Here is a 14,846-nt window from a genome sequence, read left to right as displayed (position 1 = left end):
GACGAGGTGTATCCTAGGCTGGACAAAGGGACCTTTAGACGAGTAGAGGACTCTCCACAAGACCATCATCACGACTATTGAGGGGGTTTTCTATGGATTCATTGCTTTTACATTCGATTTCATTGATTGTAATTAGCTCCATGGAGAGCTAAACCCCCTACTGGGTACTTGGATTGTGAACCCTAGGATGTATTCATTTTATTGAACCTTGTTATTATGCTTTCATTAATTGATGTTTTTATTGAGTTCTAATCTTGAATGCATTGATTGTATAAGTACTCCCTTAGAGTGACACTAGGGTTGAGAGTTCTTGTTGGTACCCCTTGTGAGTAAGTAGCACACCACGAGAGTTACACAAAGCTAGATTGGAGAGGGTTGAGAGGGTGAGTCAAGAGGTAGCGGAGCGTCCCCTTTAACCTCCGTTGTGATTTATTCTACCTCCAATTCCTCAACTTCTTTGCGGTCATAGTAGAGTGAATGGGCTAAGGGATGACCTTCCGCTGGGGCTTAGTTACGAGTGCAATGGAGTGAAGCGTTAAAGTGATTTTAGCATCTAGGGCTTAATTGTGGTTAGGGAACTTCCGGCCGATCCAACATGGTTTTAACTACCTAGGTGCTAAATCAAGCAGAGACAAGCCCAAGTTATTCAAAATCAATAAACAAAGATCAAGGAAGGTTCTCCGATGAAGTGGTAAAGAGGGAAGTGAGTTTTTAGTAAGAAAAGCCAAGAGTCAGTCGTCAGCGACCCTATATCTCCTTGTAACAGAGCTAACAACGGCCAAGCAACGACCATTGTTCATTCGTTCAGTCTCTTCGAGGCACCACGGCCGTTATAAGCCCGTTATGGGGTCGTTGACAACTTGATTAGGGGTCAAAAGTTTCCAAGTGTTGGCGATGGCCTTTCTAGGGCTCGTTATACTCACCACGGCCAGATAACGGCCTTTGTGAGGACATGCCAGACCTCTGGAAAACCCATAGATATAGCATGCTCTGTGGAACGGTCATGATAAGTTACTACGGTGTTCACAACGGGCGTTGTCTGCCCGTGACAGACTCACTCAATTTTTTCATAAAAGTCTATCTCTCTTCCTGGACATCACAATGGTTATAACGGATTTATCACGCCTATTGTGATGCTCACAGTGAAAAACTATAGATTTTTCCTGCATAAAACGGCATAAAAACAATTCCTATTGATAGTACTAGATTCCCCAACATGTTTTGCTCATAAAATTTAGTGGGGGTGAGCCAACTTCATATCATTCGTATTAATTACCATTTTCTGTATTTTATTAACTAATGAATAAGTTTAAAAACTAAGAGTAAATGAACTAAAGCCTAGAAAACTACTTAGGTTGCTCCAAAGAAGCGCTTGTTTTATGTGATGAGCCTAACGTACCTGTTCTTACCTCAAGATGACTTTGGGTTACTCGGAGCAAGTAGAGAATCCTTTCCTTCATTGCCTATTTTTAAAGTACTGGAGCTTGTTACCTCAATAGTGTGTTCCTCTTTTGGTTGTACCTTCCTCCATACCTTCTTTGTCGATGTAGCTCTCACATTACTCCCTCTATTGTTCCTCTAAAATCATGGCTTTACAAGTTATATCTGTCCTTCCCCAAGCTACTCCTCCTCATATTCACGAGGAGGATTCACCATGAATACATCCTTCACAAAATCATACATATAAAAAGATCGGGCACATGTGCAAAATAAGATTCATCATTTTGGTCTAGTGAGTGCTTCATGGCACTTGGGAGTTGGTACACCACTTCTTCATCTCCCACTTTTAATGCCATCTTTCTATCTCTCCAATTGATGAAGGCTTCGGATGTATTTAGGAAGGGTCATCAAAAAATGAATGGGGTCTCTGCATCCTTATCTATGTCAAGAATTACAGAGTCTATAGGGAAGACAAGTTTTTCAGCAGTTACAAACACATTTTCTATAATTCCTTGAGGTCTCCTTGCTAACCTATTGGCCAACTACAAGGTCATTCTTGTCGGCCTTAACTCTTCCAATCCGAGCTTCCTGTATATAGTATATGGCATTACATTTATGGTAGCTCTGCAATAGGCGAGTGTGTTTTCTTCCACGCCATCACCCAATAAACATTGAATCACAAAGCTTCCAGGATCTCTCAACTCTATCGGCATCTTTTTATCCACAATGGCGGAACAATTCTCATTGACAGCCACCATGTCGACCTCTTCCAACTTACTCTTGTTGGTAAGCAAGTCCTTCAAAAATTTGGCATACTTCAGCATTTGGGACAATGCTTCAACTATGCGGATGTTTATATGAATGGAGTTGCTTGAAGATAGTCATAAATTTCTTAAACTACACATCCTCCTTATCAGCTTTCAAACTGGAAAGGCAAGGAACTTGGGTTTCGAATTCTTGAACTGTGGGTCGAGCTGGTAATGGCTTTTGGTTATTCCTCAACTGCTTCCTCTTCCTCCTTCATAGATTCCCCTGAAGTACTAGGGCGTTCCCGTATAGTTGCCCTCTCTATCGTGACACTTGGACCCTGAGCGATCCTTGCCTCGATAGTCTTACAACTACTGAGTGAGATAGCCTTAAGTTGCTCCCTTGGCTTTGCTTTAGTGTTGCTTAGGAGGCTTCCTTGAGGTTTTTCGATACTAGCTCTTGCCAACTATCCAACTTGATTTTCCAAGTTCTTGATTGCTTGAACTTTTCGTAATGCCATACAAAACTCATCCATTCTCATGTCGTTACTAGTCATATACTTAGCGAAAACATCTTCAGTAGAGATCTTCCTTTCAAGCGGTAGCTGTTTGGACTGGTATTGGTAGTTCTATTGTGGAAGAGGCCTCTGCTATTGACCTTGACTCTATGAGAAGTTAGGATGGTTCCTCCGCCCATGGTTGCAAGTACTTCTATACGGGTTATTATGATTCCTCTAACCTCCTCCAATATAGTCAACTAGTTCCATAGGAGCTACTACTGAACTTACAAGTACTGAGATGCTCCATACCATCCTCTACAAGTTTCACAAAACAAAATGGCCCTAGAATTAAAGTTGTCACCCTGACCATTGCTCACGAGTAGATCCATCTTATGTGTGAACGCATCTACTTTCGCCGCCAAAGCTGTATTTGTCTCTATCTCATGCAGCCCAGCCACTTTTTAATGTCTCTCTATTAAACTCCAATGTGACTCATATTTTGCCATGTCTTCGAATAAATATTCTACTTCTTCGGGATACTTGTTACTCAGAGATCCTTCTACTGTGATATAATTATCTGCCTAGTCTGGTAGTTCATCTTATTGTACAAAATTTACAATCTCATCCATGAACTGAATCCATGATGCGGGCACCGCTTAAGAAGGTCCTTGAATCGTTCATGTGCCTCGAGCAGTATTTCTAATTCTCCTTGCTTAAATGCTGAGATCTCTTGCCTGATCTTCGCTACTTTGCTTGGTGAGAAGTATCATCCAAGGAATTTCTCCACTAAATCGTTCTATATCTTGATCGAGCTTAGTGCTAGGGAAGTAAGCCATCGGTATATCGAACCTCTCAAACTAAAAGGAAAGAATCGCAATCTGATCAAGTTATTTATCACTATGCTCATCTTGAATGTTGAACAGATTTGCAAAAATTTTGAGAGATGAGTATTTGGGTGTTCATCCACTAAGCTATCAAACTGGCAAGAATTCTAAATCATCCCAATAGTGTTGCTAGCTTTGATTTCGAAGTTGTTAGCTGCTATTTCTAAGGCTTGCACACTGAATTCTTCCTCTGTAAACTGTGGTCTCTCATTTTCCAAAAGTGTTCTTCTTGGTTCATCCATGGTTGCAGATTCTATGCTATCACTATCGCAATATGCTTCAACAACTGCCTCTTTCGGAGTCTCTTCAACAACGTTAGGGTTCTCTCTAGTTCGTTGCGTCGTTCTACTAAATCTATGGGATTAGCTCTAGTCGTAAACAGTCACATATAGAAGAGAGTAGTGGAAATAAGTCTTCAACGTTATATGAGTATAATAATATAATAATAAAAATAAATGGTTAAAAGACTAAGTTACAAGTTTTCCTAGAATCTCTCGACTGTGAGTGCCCAGCAACAGCAGCAAAAACTTGACGGACGACTTATGGTTGTGTAAATTATGCAATTATATAAGCATGAAAGGATGCACTTAATATTACAATTGGTACGTGATACCGCAAGTGTAAGGGTTATCAAGTAATACCTCATTAGTGAACATGAGGGTCATATTTCCCCAGAAATGGCGAGAAGCCCTATTACTTCCTTTTCACTTGATCAATAGCCTAATCATTTATGTTCTTTCTTTGCTTTACTTGTACAACACTACAAAACAATACAATTGAATGTTGTTAAACATAATTAGAAAAAGTTGGGAGTATGTACTATAGTTATCTTGATTATTAATTATGATAGGCATTAAGTGATAATCGTGTTCTAGGTTCAAACCGCGAGAATTCAAAGGCCTACTAGCCCCAATAAGCATGGCCACTAGGTCTAAATCACTAGAAACTTAAGATGGAATCTCTTCTACCCTAGCCTCCTATTTTTGCCTTAAGTACGGGAATCCCACGAGAAGGGAGTAATTAGACCCTAAGCCTAAGGGACAATCAATCCCTAAAACCTAGCTATGACTAACCTCTTAGAACATGCATAGATCTATCATGACATGTGTGTCATCAATATGGGAGCATATCTTCCTAATCTACATCAACATGTAATAATCAATTAAGAATATGCAATGATTATAAAAACTAGAACAATTTATATTAATCAATCAAGATTCATAAATAATAACCGAGGGACCTAGACATACAATTCCTCTCGAATTAGGTTTTTATGATTATAACAAGTAAAGCATCAAAGCACAAGAACATCACAAGACCAAATAAAGAATATATAAGATTTTAATGTATTCCTAGACTAACTCCCTCCAATAGTTATCTGAAGATAGGGATTAGAGGATCCCAATGTTGTTCGATGACGTGTATCGCTCACGCCTCTCTGATGATGATCTTTGAAGATGCTTGTCACGTGCGTCCTTCTCCGATGATACTCGTTGACGTATTCTTGAGAAATCTGCCGGAATCCGTTGGAATATGGAAGCAAAACCATCTCCCACCACTCAAATCTCCAGAAATCCAGCCGCCCTAGGTTGTTTGGCAAAAGAGTCTCCCCGAATATAGAGAAAACTTGGGTATTTATAGTAATCGGCTCCACCACAGCCTCACCACGAGCGTTATGATGCCCGTTGTGAGTAAGTTATTTCTTGGACTCCAAGTCGCATCTTGGCACGGTCTTTAAGAGTTATGTATCTTGACAATAGCCATTATGGACTTCACAACAGCCATTGTGAGGTCGTTGTGGCTTCTTTATTACTCTCGGTGAGTTCATGTTGCCACGGCTTGATCACGGCAGTGGTAAGTATAAACAACGGGTGTGCTGAGTTTCCATAACGGCAGTATTTTAAAACACTCTCAAATTCGTTTCTTTCTTCCTAAAACAAAGATAAGGGTCACTGTGAACAAAAAAAAAAAATTTTGTACTAATAAGGTGCTAAATAAGTAGAATTTCATGCTAAATGCAGTGTAAATGGTATAGAAAATATGGTTAGTTTAGCACTTATCAAGTATCGATGAAAGAAAATCTAATAGATGATGTACCTTCTTCCTCTTCCTCAAAAAAAAAAAACAATGTCTCCCACAACAAATGATTAGGTCAATAAGAGATTGGAGGGACAAAAAGGCTAGTGCTTCTAATCTATTCTTTGTCCCACTCAATATCATTTGGCAATCCATATCAAGTCAATTCTAAAGCCATGATATATGGAAGATAGTGAAATAGAAAACTGACAACAACAGGCAAATAGATGTCAGACATCCTTATGGAAGAAGCTTGAGATATCACAAGTTCCTAACAAAGGCTAAAGAGATTAAGGGAATAAGATTTTAGGCTTAGAGGAGTTCGAGCTACTCTTTCTATGCAAGAGATATCTTCTGGGCAACAGAGTTATCAAAATTGGGTAAATGTTAGCAGATTGAGAAAGACCATCTAGAGTAACAAGATGTAAAGAAGAAACTAGACTTCTACTTGCGAATGGAAAAGGCAAGATCCCCTAAAAGACACTACACATCTAGGGCAGAAACAGTACTAATTATCATGACCTAGATGGAATACTCATGAGTTCCTCAGCTCCCTCTCGGAAGCCTCCTTCACAACCTCCTTTGAAACCTCCTGATCCTTCCTCAACAATCCCAGGAGTCTCTTGGGCTCGTGTTGTGGGCTCTTCTTCTCAGACTTCCGCTTTCAAACTTCCTCTGCACCTTCAAAAGCCGCACTTTGACAAACTGAAAATCTCAACCCACAGCTGTATTTCCATTGATCGTGATCAATGGCTGACGGCCAGGGACAAAATGCATTCTGCTCTCTATGCCAAATTCTTGGGAAAGTCTTTGCCTTTAGATCAAGCGAAACATGCACTTGCTGACGCCTGGAAGGGTCTTGGTGAATTTTCTATCACCGATCTTCCTAATGGCTTTTACTTCATTCGTTGTGAATCTATTGAAATGCAATCAAAACTCCTCTGGGATGGGCCTTGGACCATCAACGGCAGAATCTTGCAACTCTCGGAATGGCGTGAATCATTCCAACCTGCCTTTGAAAAACTTTCAACGGCAGCTGTTTGGTTACAACTTCACCACGTCCCCATGGAGCTCTGGCATGGTGATCTGCTGGAGAGCATTGCCTCTCACTTTGGAAAAGTCCTGAAAATTAATGAACATACTCTGAACTTGTCTCGATCTAAGTATGCCCGGATTTGTATTGAATTGGATCTCGATCTTCCTCTCCAAAAGGGAACCTGGGTTAAGTATGGCGACAATTCTGTTTTCATTCTTGCGCTATATGAAAAACTTCCTGTCTTTTGTTACAGTTGCGGTCGCATTGGTCATGGGGAATCAAACTGCCCTCTCGTCAGCAGCTGGAGATCGAACTCTGCTCCTCAGCCACCCACCGGCTCCACGGAGCGGGTGATGGAGGTAGATGAGCCCCCTCGATCTCCTGGCGTGGCTAACGAACAGAGGATGGACTCCTTGGTTCCCAACGAACCTATTCTGAATCCTATTCCTGGGACTGATGATGATTCTTCGGCTTTTGGAGCCTGGTTGAAACCTCAAAGCCGTAAGGGCACTGGTCATGGCCGTGGTCATGGTGGCATGCGTAACTCTGGCCCGGGCCGACGATCTGGGGACGATGGCCAGGATTCTGACGCGTGGCACCATGATTCTGCTCAGCCTTCCAGCTTCCCGACACGTGGTGACATTTCTCGCCGTGGCTCTACGTCTCTTCGCATCTCGAGTAACTCTGCTTTCCCGCCTCTCGAGAAGCCCATCACTATCCATGCCTCATCTCGTCCCGAGGGAGAACCTACCTTCTCCCCTCCGGGTCCCGAGGAGAGTATAGTCCCCCATCACCCTGTTGACCCAGCTTTATCTCTTGTTGCTCTGCCCGATAAAAGCATTAGTCTGAGATGCTCTACTCCTCCCTCTCAGTCACATCATGTCCCCCACCATTCTTCACCCATCCTTTCCCAACCAACTCAGCCTTTACTGCTCACTTCAGCCCTTCCCAATGACAATGACCATTCACACTCCTCTCTGGTAGATCGTGTTGTGAATGCTCTTCACCCCCCTCCTCAGCATGATCATCTTATGGAGGATTTCGATGACTTGGGTGATGAAGGTTCTTTGGTGGGCTCTGATGGCTCTGGTTCCCCTTTTGAACCAGATGATGATATGCTCTTATCCAACTATTAAAAAGATGTCAAACTGGAAGCCCTTGCCAGACGGGCACCCACTAAAAACAAGTCTCGCCCTAAGAAAGGGAGATCTTCCACCACTTCTTAACCTTCTTCTCTTTTTGATTTCTCCCCTTTTGGTTTTATTATGTCGGCTCATATCAAAATTCTTTGTTGGAACTGTCGTGGGGTGTTTAACCCCCGTACTATTGATCGGATTAATGATTTCATTCGACGTTTCAAACCTTCTATTATCTGTCTGGTTGAGACAAAAACTGATCATTCTCGCTCTCTTCGGTTTTGCAACAGGTTTGCTAAGCATTGGGAGTGGGCGGCCATTCCGGCTTATGGTTTATCGGGAGGCATCATCACCCTTTGGTCTCGCTGCCTTGGCAGGGTGACTCCTGTCGCTGCTACTTCTATGTCCCTTAACTTAGTGATTACCTCCATGGATGGCCCTTGGATCCTCTCCATTGTTTATAACTTCCAGATTCTGGCTTTTCAGAAAACCCTTTGGAACACTCTCTCCAGAATTAGTGGCACTCGCCTACCTTGGATCCTTACGGGTGACTTTAATGCGGTTCTCTCTGAGTCGGAATTTCATGGCGGCAACCCTCGTTCTTATTCTTCTAAATCGCACTTGTTTTCTAATTTTGTTTCTTGTAATGACTTAATTGATGTTGATTTTGTAGGATCTCGCTTCACTTGGTGCAATAACCGGACAGGGTTGGCTTGCCGCTGGGCACGTCTTGATCGGTTCCTCATCAACAGTGATTGGGCTACTCACTTCTCTTCTATCCATAATCGTCATCTCCCGAGAGCTTCTTCTGATCACTCCCCCCTGTTGCTGGAGGCTCGCTCTTATGCACATTCCAAAAACCCTGTTTTTCACTTTGATAACTACTGGTTGGACTATCAGGGGTGTTGACACGTCCGAATATGCGTGTATGTACTGCAAGTGCACGGGTGTCGAAGTAATAATTACCCAGGTGAGTGGGTAGTCGAATCCACAGGGAACAGGGCTACTAGTACTAACTTTTTCTCTGCTTTCTAACCTAATGATAAATGGAAAGGTGTGGTGATCTAATGTGCGAAGAAGTGAATACCGGAGACGAATATGCAAGGGTTAAATGGATGGAGATCTCAATCAGTAAAAGTGGGGTATTCGCGCAATGCTCCCCCTAGGATTCAGGTATTAGGTACCGAATAGTCAAAGTGTTTCTATGATGAGTAAGTTAAGTCGTGGAAATCCAAATATAATCGGATCCGGCCTCCCGATCACCGATACTAGTCCCCTACGAGGTCCCGGTGGAGAAATCGCTCAATCTCAACACCTCACACCACATATGACAGCAAAGCACTCTAGGGATTCCAAGAGGTGTATCCGATTCCTAAATATTGATCCAACCCTAATTCCCGGCGAAGGATCCTAACCCCCTACAAGGTCCCGGCGGAGAAATCTCTCAATCTCACGCCTCACACCAAATATGGTTGCATAGAGCCTAAGGAGCGGAGATAGAATACACTCAATCGGAAGGGAGGCGGACACTCCACTATCTCATGACTCACCCTCTCAACCCCTCTTTAACCTTGAAGTTCTAACTCTAATGGAGACCTCTCTCACATCAAAGTAACAAATCATGCAAATCCAATCAACCACAAGGATTAATTAAACAAGCAAGCAATGAGAATACAAGATTAAAAACTTAATCAAACTCGGATTAAATAGAAACACTAAGCAAATCCACAAAAGATGAGAATCCTAGGGTTCACAAGCCCAAATACCCTCTAGGGTTTTTAGCTCTCCATGGAGCAACATACAAAAACACACCATCAATGAATGAAAGTACATTAAAAACCATAGAAATAAACCCCCTTATATATGAACCGATGGCCTTGATGGAGAGCTTCGACGTCTTGAAGGACCCACTCCGAGCTAGGTTCACGGTGGCTTCCTTGATGCTATGACGGAGGAGGAATCGATCAAAGTTGGTGACGAAGCGCCTCCAAAGCCGCAAAGACCTCCTCTCCAAACCCCTAGCCGTCTCACCCCTCAAGAGGCGCACAAAAGATGAGAAAAGAATAGGGCAAAAGCGGCTATTTATAGGCTTTAGATCGCGTCTGTCACGTGCCCTCACGCGCCCGTGTGGATTTTCCACGCGGCCGCGTGGGCTGCAGGAATTTTCACGCGGGCGCGTGGAATTTCCACGCGGGCGTGTGAACAGTAATTTTTGCTATAGTGAAGATGCTACAGTAAGATTGCTACAGTATTTTTCACAAAACGTGGTCCAAACACTCTTCTCTTGAGGCCACATGTCCGGGCACACGTCCATGTGGTAGGCTATAAAACTTTTCTTCATCGACGTATCTTTGAGAGGTCTTGCAATCTTCACAAAGAGAAGGAACATGAAGATGTGGCTGCCTTTGTGCCCTTCCAACTAGTGAATTGACTTGAATCTTCTTGGAAGTTGGCACACATCTCCATGTTTATGAACTCCTCTCGTGTCTTGGTCCTTGAATTGAACAAGAACTCCCAACATTATGTCTTTATAGCCCATCTTTGCTTCCTTTTTACTCTTCAAGGCATTCACAACCTATATGCATAAAAGAACACCAAATACACAATATGAGACATAAACCATAGTAAAAATGATGCTCAATGCATGTAAAACATATATAAAAATATGTCTACTCAAGCACTTATCAGGTGTCATAGCAATATTTTGAAAGCTTTTAATGATTCTTCCAGTTCCTCCTCTCCCATATATTCTTTCCATCACTGTATTAGTCGTGCTAAGCATAACCTCATTGCTTGGCATGTTGCAAGTTTAAGACCTATTGATATTGAAATCACGAATCTAGAAGCGGAGATCACTGCTACAGAAGAGCGTGATCTTTCTCTTCCGGATCCGTGGAATCATCTTTGGCTCCGTTCCTTACGCAATCGTCTTACTGCCCTTTTGCGTCAGAATTCCATCTTCTGGGCTCAGCGAGCACGGATGCAGTGGATTAACCAGGGGGATGTCAACTCTGCGTTCTTTCACCGGGTCGTCAGGGCCCGCCAGGTTAAATCTAAAATTCATTCCCTTAGAGATAATAATGGCAATATTTTTACTCTTCATGATGATATTGAGAATGAGTTTCTTTCCTTCTATCATAATCTTTGGGCTTCTTCCTCTTCCCCTACTCTTGATTATGTGTTGTCTGTCATCCCGGATGATCTTCCTGCGCTTCTGTTTGATGACAAGGACGAGTTGATCAAACCTGTCACCAAGGGGGAGGTGTTCCGAACCCTTAGGTCCATGTCGCGTGGAAAATCTCCGGGCCCGGATGGTTTTAATGCTGAGTTTTATCTCTTTTACTGGAATATTTTGGGAGATCACATCTTTAAAGCCATTACTCATTTTTTTGACACTGCCAAAATTCCTAATTCTTGGGGTAAAACTTTTGTTGTTTTTATTCCTAAAATTGAGCATCCTCAAAAAGTTTCTGACTTTCGCCCTATTTCTCTTTGCAATGTTTGCTATAAAATTGTTTCTAAAGTTCTTGCTGCTAGACTCAAAATTGTTCTCCCCGAATTAATTGGCCCTGAGCATACGGGTTTTCTTGCTGGTAGATCTACTGTTGACAACATCCTTGTTGTTCAGGAGATTGTTCATTCCATGGAAACTGACAAAACTAGCCCCCCTAGGATGCTTTTAAAGGTAGACATTGAGAAGGCCTTTGATACTATCAATTGGAACCTGATCCTTGCAACCCTCCAAAGAATGTGCTTTCCCGCTATTTGGATTAAATGGATTGAGTCTTGTCTTTCTTCAGCTTTCTTTTCTCTTCTTATCAATGGCCGGCCCTCTAGATGGATCACTAGCTCTCGTGGTGTCCGTCAGGGTGACCCCATTTCCCCCCTTCTCTTTATTCTTGCTTCTCAAAATCTCTCTGCCATCCTCAATCATGCTCTCTATATTAATTTCATTCCTGGGTTTGATGTTCGGCTCACGCGGAACATCAACCATCTCATGTTTGCTGATGATCTTCTCATAATCTCTAAGGCCTCTAGGCAATCCGCTAGAAACATCCTTTTCTGCCTAAACTTGTATGCTTCTATTTCTGGCCAGAATCCCAACCTTAACAAATCTGCTCTTTTTCTGCCCAGTTGGTTTAACAGGAAGATTTCCAAATCTATTGCCTTAATTCTTAACATCAAGGTTGGAAATTTTCCTTTTACATATTTGGGAGCTCCTATCTCTCCCTTTCGCCTCCCTGTTCACCAATTCCGATCTCTTGTCAATAACGCTGAGGCTGCTATTAGTAAGTGGAACCATTCCCCCATTTCGCAGGCTGGGCGAATCACTCTTATTAACTCTAGTATTTTCTCGCTTCCTGTTTACTTCCTTTCTATTTTCCATCTCCCGGACTCAATTCTGGATTCCATCTCTAAGTTGGCTCGCAGATTTCTTTGGGGTAGGCATGGCGGGGGTCAGAGTTTCCATTCTATTGGTTGGCATGTTTCTACTCTTTCTAAATCTGAGGGGGGTTTAGGCCTGCGAAACCTTAGAAATGCCCGTACTGCTCTCATGGCCAAACATGCTTTCTCTATCGCAAATAATTCTGATAAAATTTGGGTTTCCATCTTCCTTCACAAGTATCCACACTGGTGCATTTGGAACAGCTGCTCTCATTCTTCTGATTCTAGTTTGCACAAAGCTATTTCAAAAACAATGTCTGTCATTAAACAAAACTTTCATCTTGCTACTTGTAATCCAAATCTGGTTAATGTTTGGGAGGATCCTTGGCTCCTGGATCTCCCTCTTAATTACAAGCCCACTTTTATCAATATGAATGTCATTGATGACCTTGCAGTCAATTCTTTTATCTCTGAGAATACCTTTAATTCAAATGCTTGCTCTGAGCTTTTTGGTGGCAGCCTGAGCAGAGTTGTGCTTAATGAGACCAATTTTGACATCCATGCTTCTAATGATTGGGTCTGGCGACCCATCTCATCCAAAGCCACTACTGTGGCTGTTGTCTATGACTTTGTTAATTCTGGGAGGACTTCTCAGTTGGTTTGGAATGGGTGGCAAATCATTTGGAAATTGAAGGTTGTCCCTCGTGTTAAGGTTTTCCTGTGGAAACTGGCCCATGGGAAGCTTCCAACTGGCAATTATCTCTTTAACCTTAACATTGGACCTGTCTCTCTTTGCCACTTTTGTAATATTCATCCTGAAAACTCTACTCACCTTTTCTGGGAATGCAGGAATTCTGTTAGTTGTTGGTTGATTACCTTAAACTGGCTGGGTTTGGACCACTCCTTCCTTACTCAACTTAAACAGGGCTCTTGGCTCACCTGCAACTTACATTGTAACATCAAATGTGATTTTGCCAAAGCTTTCCTTGCATCTGTGGCATACCACATCTGGTCTGCTAGATGCAATTTTCTCTTCCGGCAAATTTCGGCAAACTTCAACTTGATCCCTTCCAAAGCTTGGTCAGCTACTCATGACTACTTCACTGCTCATGGCCTTATTCAGACTCATTTCTCTATTTATTCCAGGCCTGCCCAACTCTCCATTTCTGTCTCTACTGATGCGGCATGGGACTCTAATTCAGGTATGGCTGGGTTGGGGTTTTTTATCTTTACTAATCATCGGTTAATCCTTCTTGCAGGATCTGTCGGTGTATCCTGTGCTTCTGCTCTTGATGCAGAGCTTCTTGCTATTCTTTTTGCCCTGGATCATTGCTCTCACTCTGGTTGGACTCCTTCAAATCTCTACACTGATTGCCGTTCTGCAGTTCATCTTCTTCAGCATTTCAACAATATCACTGCTTGGCGTTGCTCTGTGACAATCCAATCCATCAACCGGATTGTGCACCAGTGGCCTGACTTCTACTTTGATCAAATTAGCCGTGACTTCAACTCCTTTGATGATCGGCTTGCCCACTTTGGCAGTTCAAATCCACAAGTTTCCTTATTTGCTCAAGGCCGGGACCGACCACGATGGCTTGATGACCTTTGCAAAGCTTTTTGTTTTTCTTTCTAGCTGTTTTTCTTGTTCAGCTTTCGTAGCTCCTTTTGCAAAAAAAAAAAAATTATCATGACCTAGATGATTCTTCAAGATAAAAAAAAGAAGCCGAAACCAATGATAGGGAGTCTCAAGATCAACCAAGATAACTTAAATAAAAACCTACGAAAGATCTTTCATGAGTTAGGAACTAGTTAAGTGTGAGTGAGATTGTAGAATCAAAAGACCTCACAAAAGATAAGGTGAATTGAAAGTCAAAAACAAATACTAAAAGAAGTCTAACTGGAAAGCTAATTCTCCAATATGAGGAAACTAAGCATGATTGCCATGGTTGGAAAATCTGTATAGATAGGAGAGCTAATGTCATACCTATGAACTACCTTAATTACCTCAAAGATAAAATAGCAACAAAAGATTGTTTTGACCTCGAAGACACTAGGAAAAGGCTTTGAGAAATCTTGGCCAACCCTCTCAAGTGAAATTAGTTGCTCTCCCGATCTCAGGATGCAACTCTAATACAATGGAAGAAAATGGGACAAAAACAATAGTTTAGAGGGACAAACCATTACTAAAGAAGAAATTAAATTAATAGAAGAAGCAAAAGGGAATAGATAGTAGAGGGACTAACAGGGTTACCCCTTAAAGTAGATGAAGAAGAAAGACGCACCCACACAATCTACTCAATGGCATGACAGTTCGAGAATCAAAATACCTCTTCTATAGAAGAGCATGATCGATCAATCATCTCAATTTTAATTATGCAAGAAATTAGCTTAATTCAACTAATTAAGAAAGTGAACGCATGCCCACCATGAACTCAGAGTGGGAGATCGTAAACCCGATCATACCCAAACAAATAACAACTCACCAACCTATCTCAGCAAGGATTAGCCATAGTGGCTTCAACAATTAGAAGGCAAATAATATAGGAGGAAAAATATATACTCAGGCATGTGTCATAATCAAAACCACATTAACGTGGTGTGATCTAAGTACCCAATCATCCAACACAAGAGACTGAACCTCT

The 14,846-nt window shown here is 42.1% G+C and overlaps 1 protein-coding gene and 1 non-coding gene across 2 annotated transcripts; both read left to right on the top strand.

Moving 5' to 3' along the window:
- The first annotated feature begins 3,321 nt into the window (after positions 1 to 3,321).
- On the top strand, positions 3,322 to 3,428 carry LOC120274284. The gene has a single exon (XR_005540814.1). It is a non-coding gene; the product is annotated as a small nucleolar RNA R71 (small nucleolar RNA).
- Positions 3,429 to 7,947: 4,519 nt separating this feature from the next.
- LOC120273142 lies at positions 7,948 to 13,863 on the top strand. The gene is made up of 5 exons (XM_039279786.1): positions 7,948 to 8,407; positions 8,492 to 8,705; positions 10,549 to 13,406; positions 13,464 to 13,759; positions 13,855 to 13,863. The coding sequence occupies exons 1-5, from the start codon at positions 7,948 to 7,950 to the stop codon at positions 13,861 to 13,863; spliced, it is 3,837 nt and encodes a 1,278-aa protein (XP_039135720.1).
- Positions 13,864 to 14,846: the final 983 nt, after the last annotated feature.

The sequence above is a fragment of the Dioscorea cayenensis genome, chromosome 12 (genome assembly GCF_009730915.1).
Source record: "Dioscorea cayenensis subsp. rotundata cultivar TDr96_F1 chromosome 12, TDr96_F1_v2_PseudoChromosome.rev07_lg8_w22 25.fasta, whole genome shotgun sequence".
NCBI classification, from domain to species: domain Eukaryota; kingdom Viridiplantae; phylum Streptophyta; class Magnoliopsida; order Dioscoreales; family Dioscoreaceae; genus Dioscorea; species Dioscorea cayenensis.
Note: the sequence above shows the minus strand (reverse complement) of the source record. Positions and strands in the feature narration are given on the sequence as shown.

Excerpts from the sequence above, each read along its gene's own strand:
- LOC120273142 (XM_039279786.1), top strand. The coding sequence starts at position 7,948 with ATGTCGGCTCATATCAAAATTCTTTGTTGGAACTGTCGTGGGGTGTTT. Across the intron at positions 8,408-8,491 it reads TGAGTCGGAATTTCATGGCG|GATCTCGCTTCACTTGGTGC; the intron begins GCAACCCTCGTT and ends TTGATTTTGTAG. Across the intron at positions 13,407-13,463 it reads GGCATGGGACTCTAATTCAG|GATCTGTCGGTGTATCCTGT; the intron begins GTATGGCTGGGT and ends TCCTTCTTGCAG.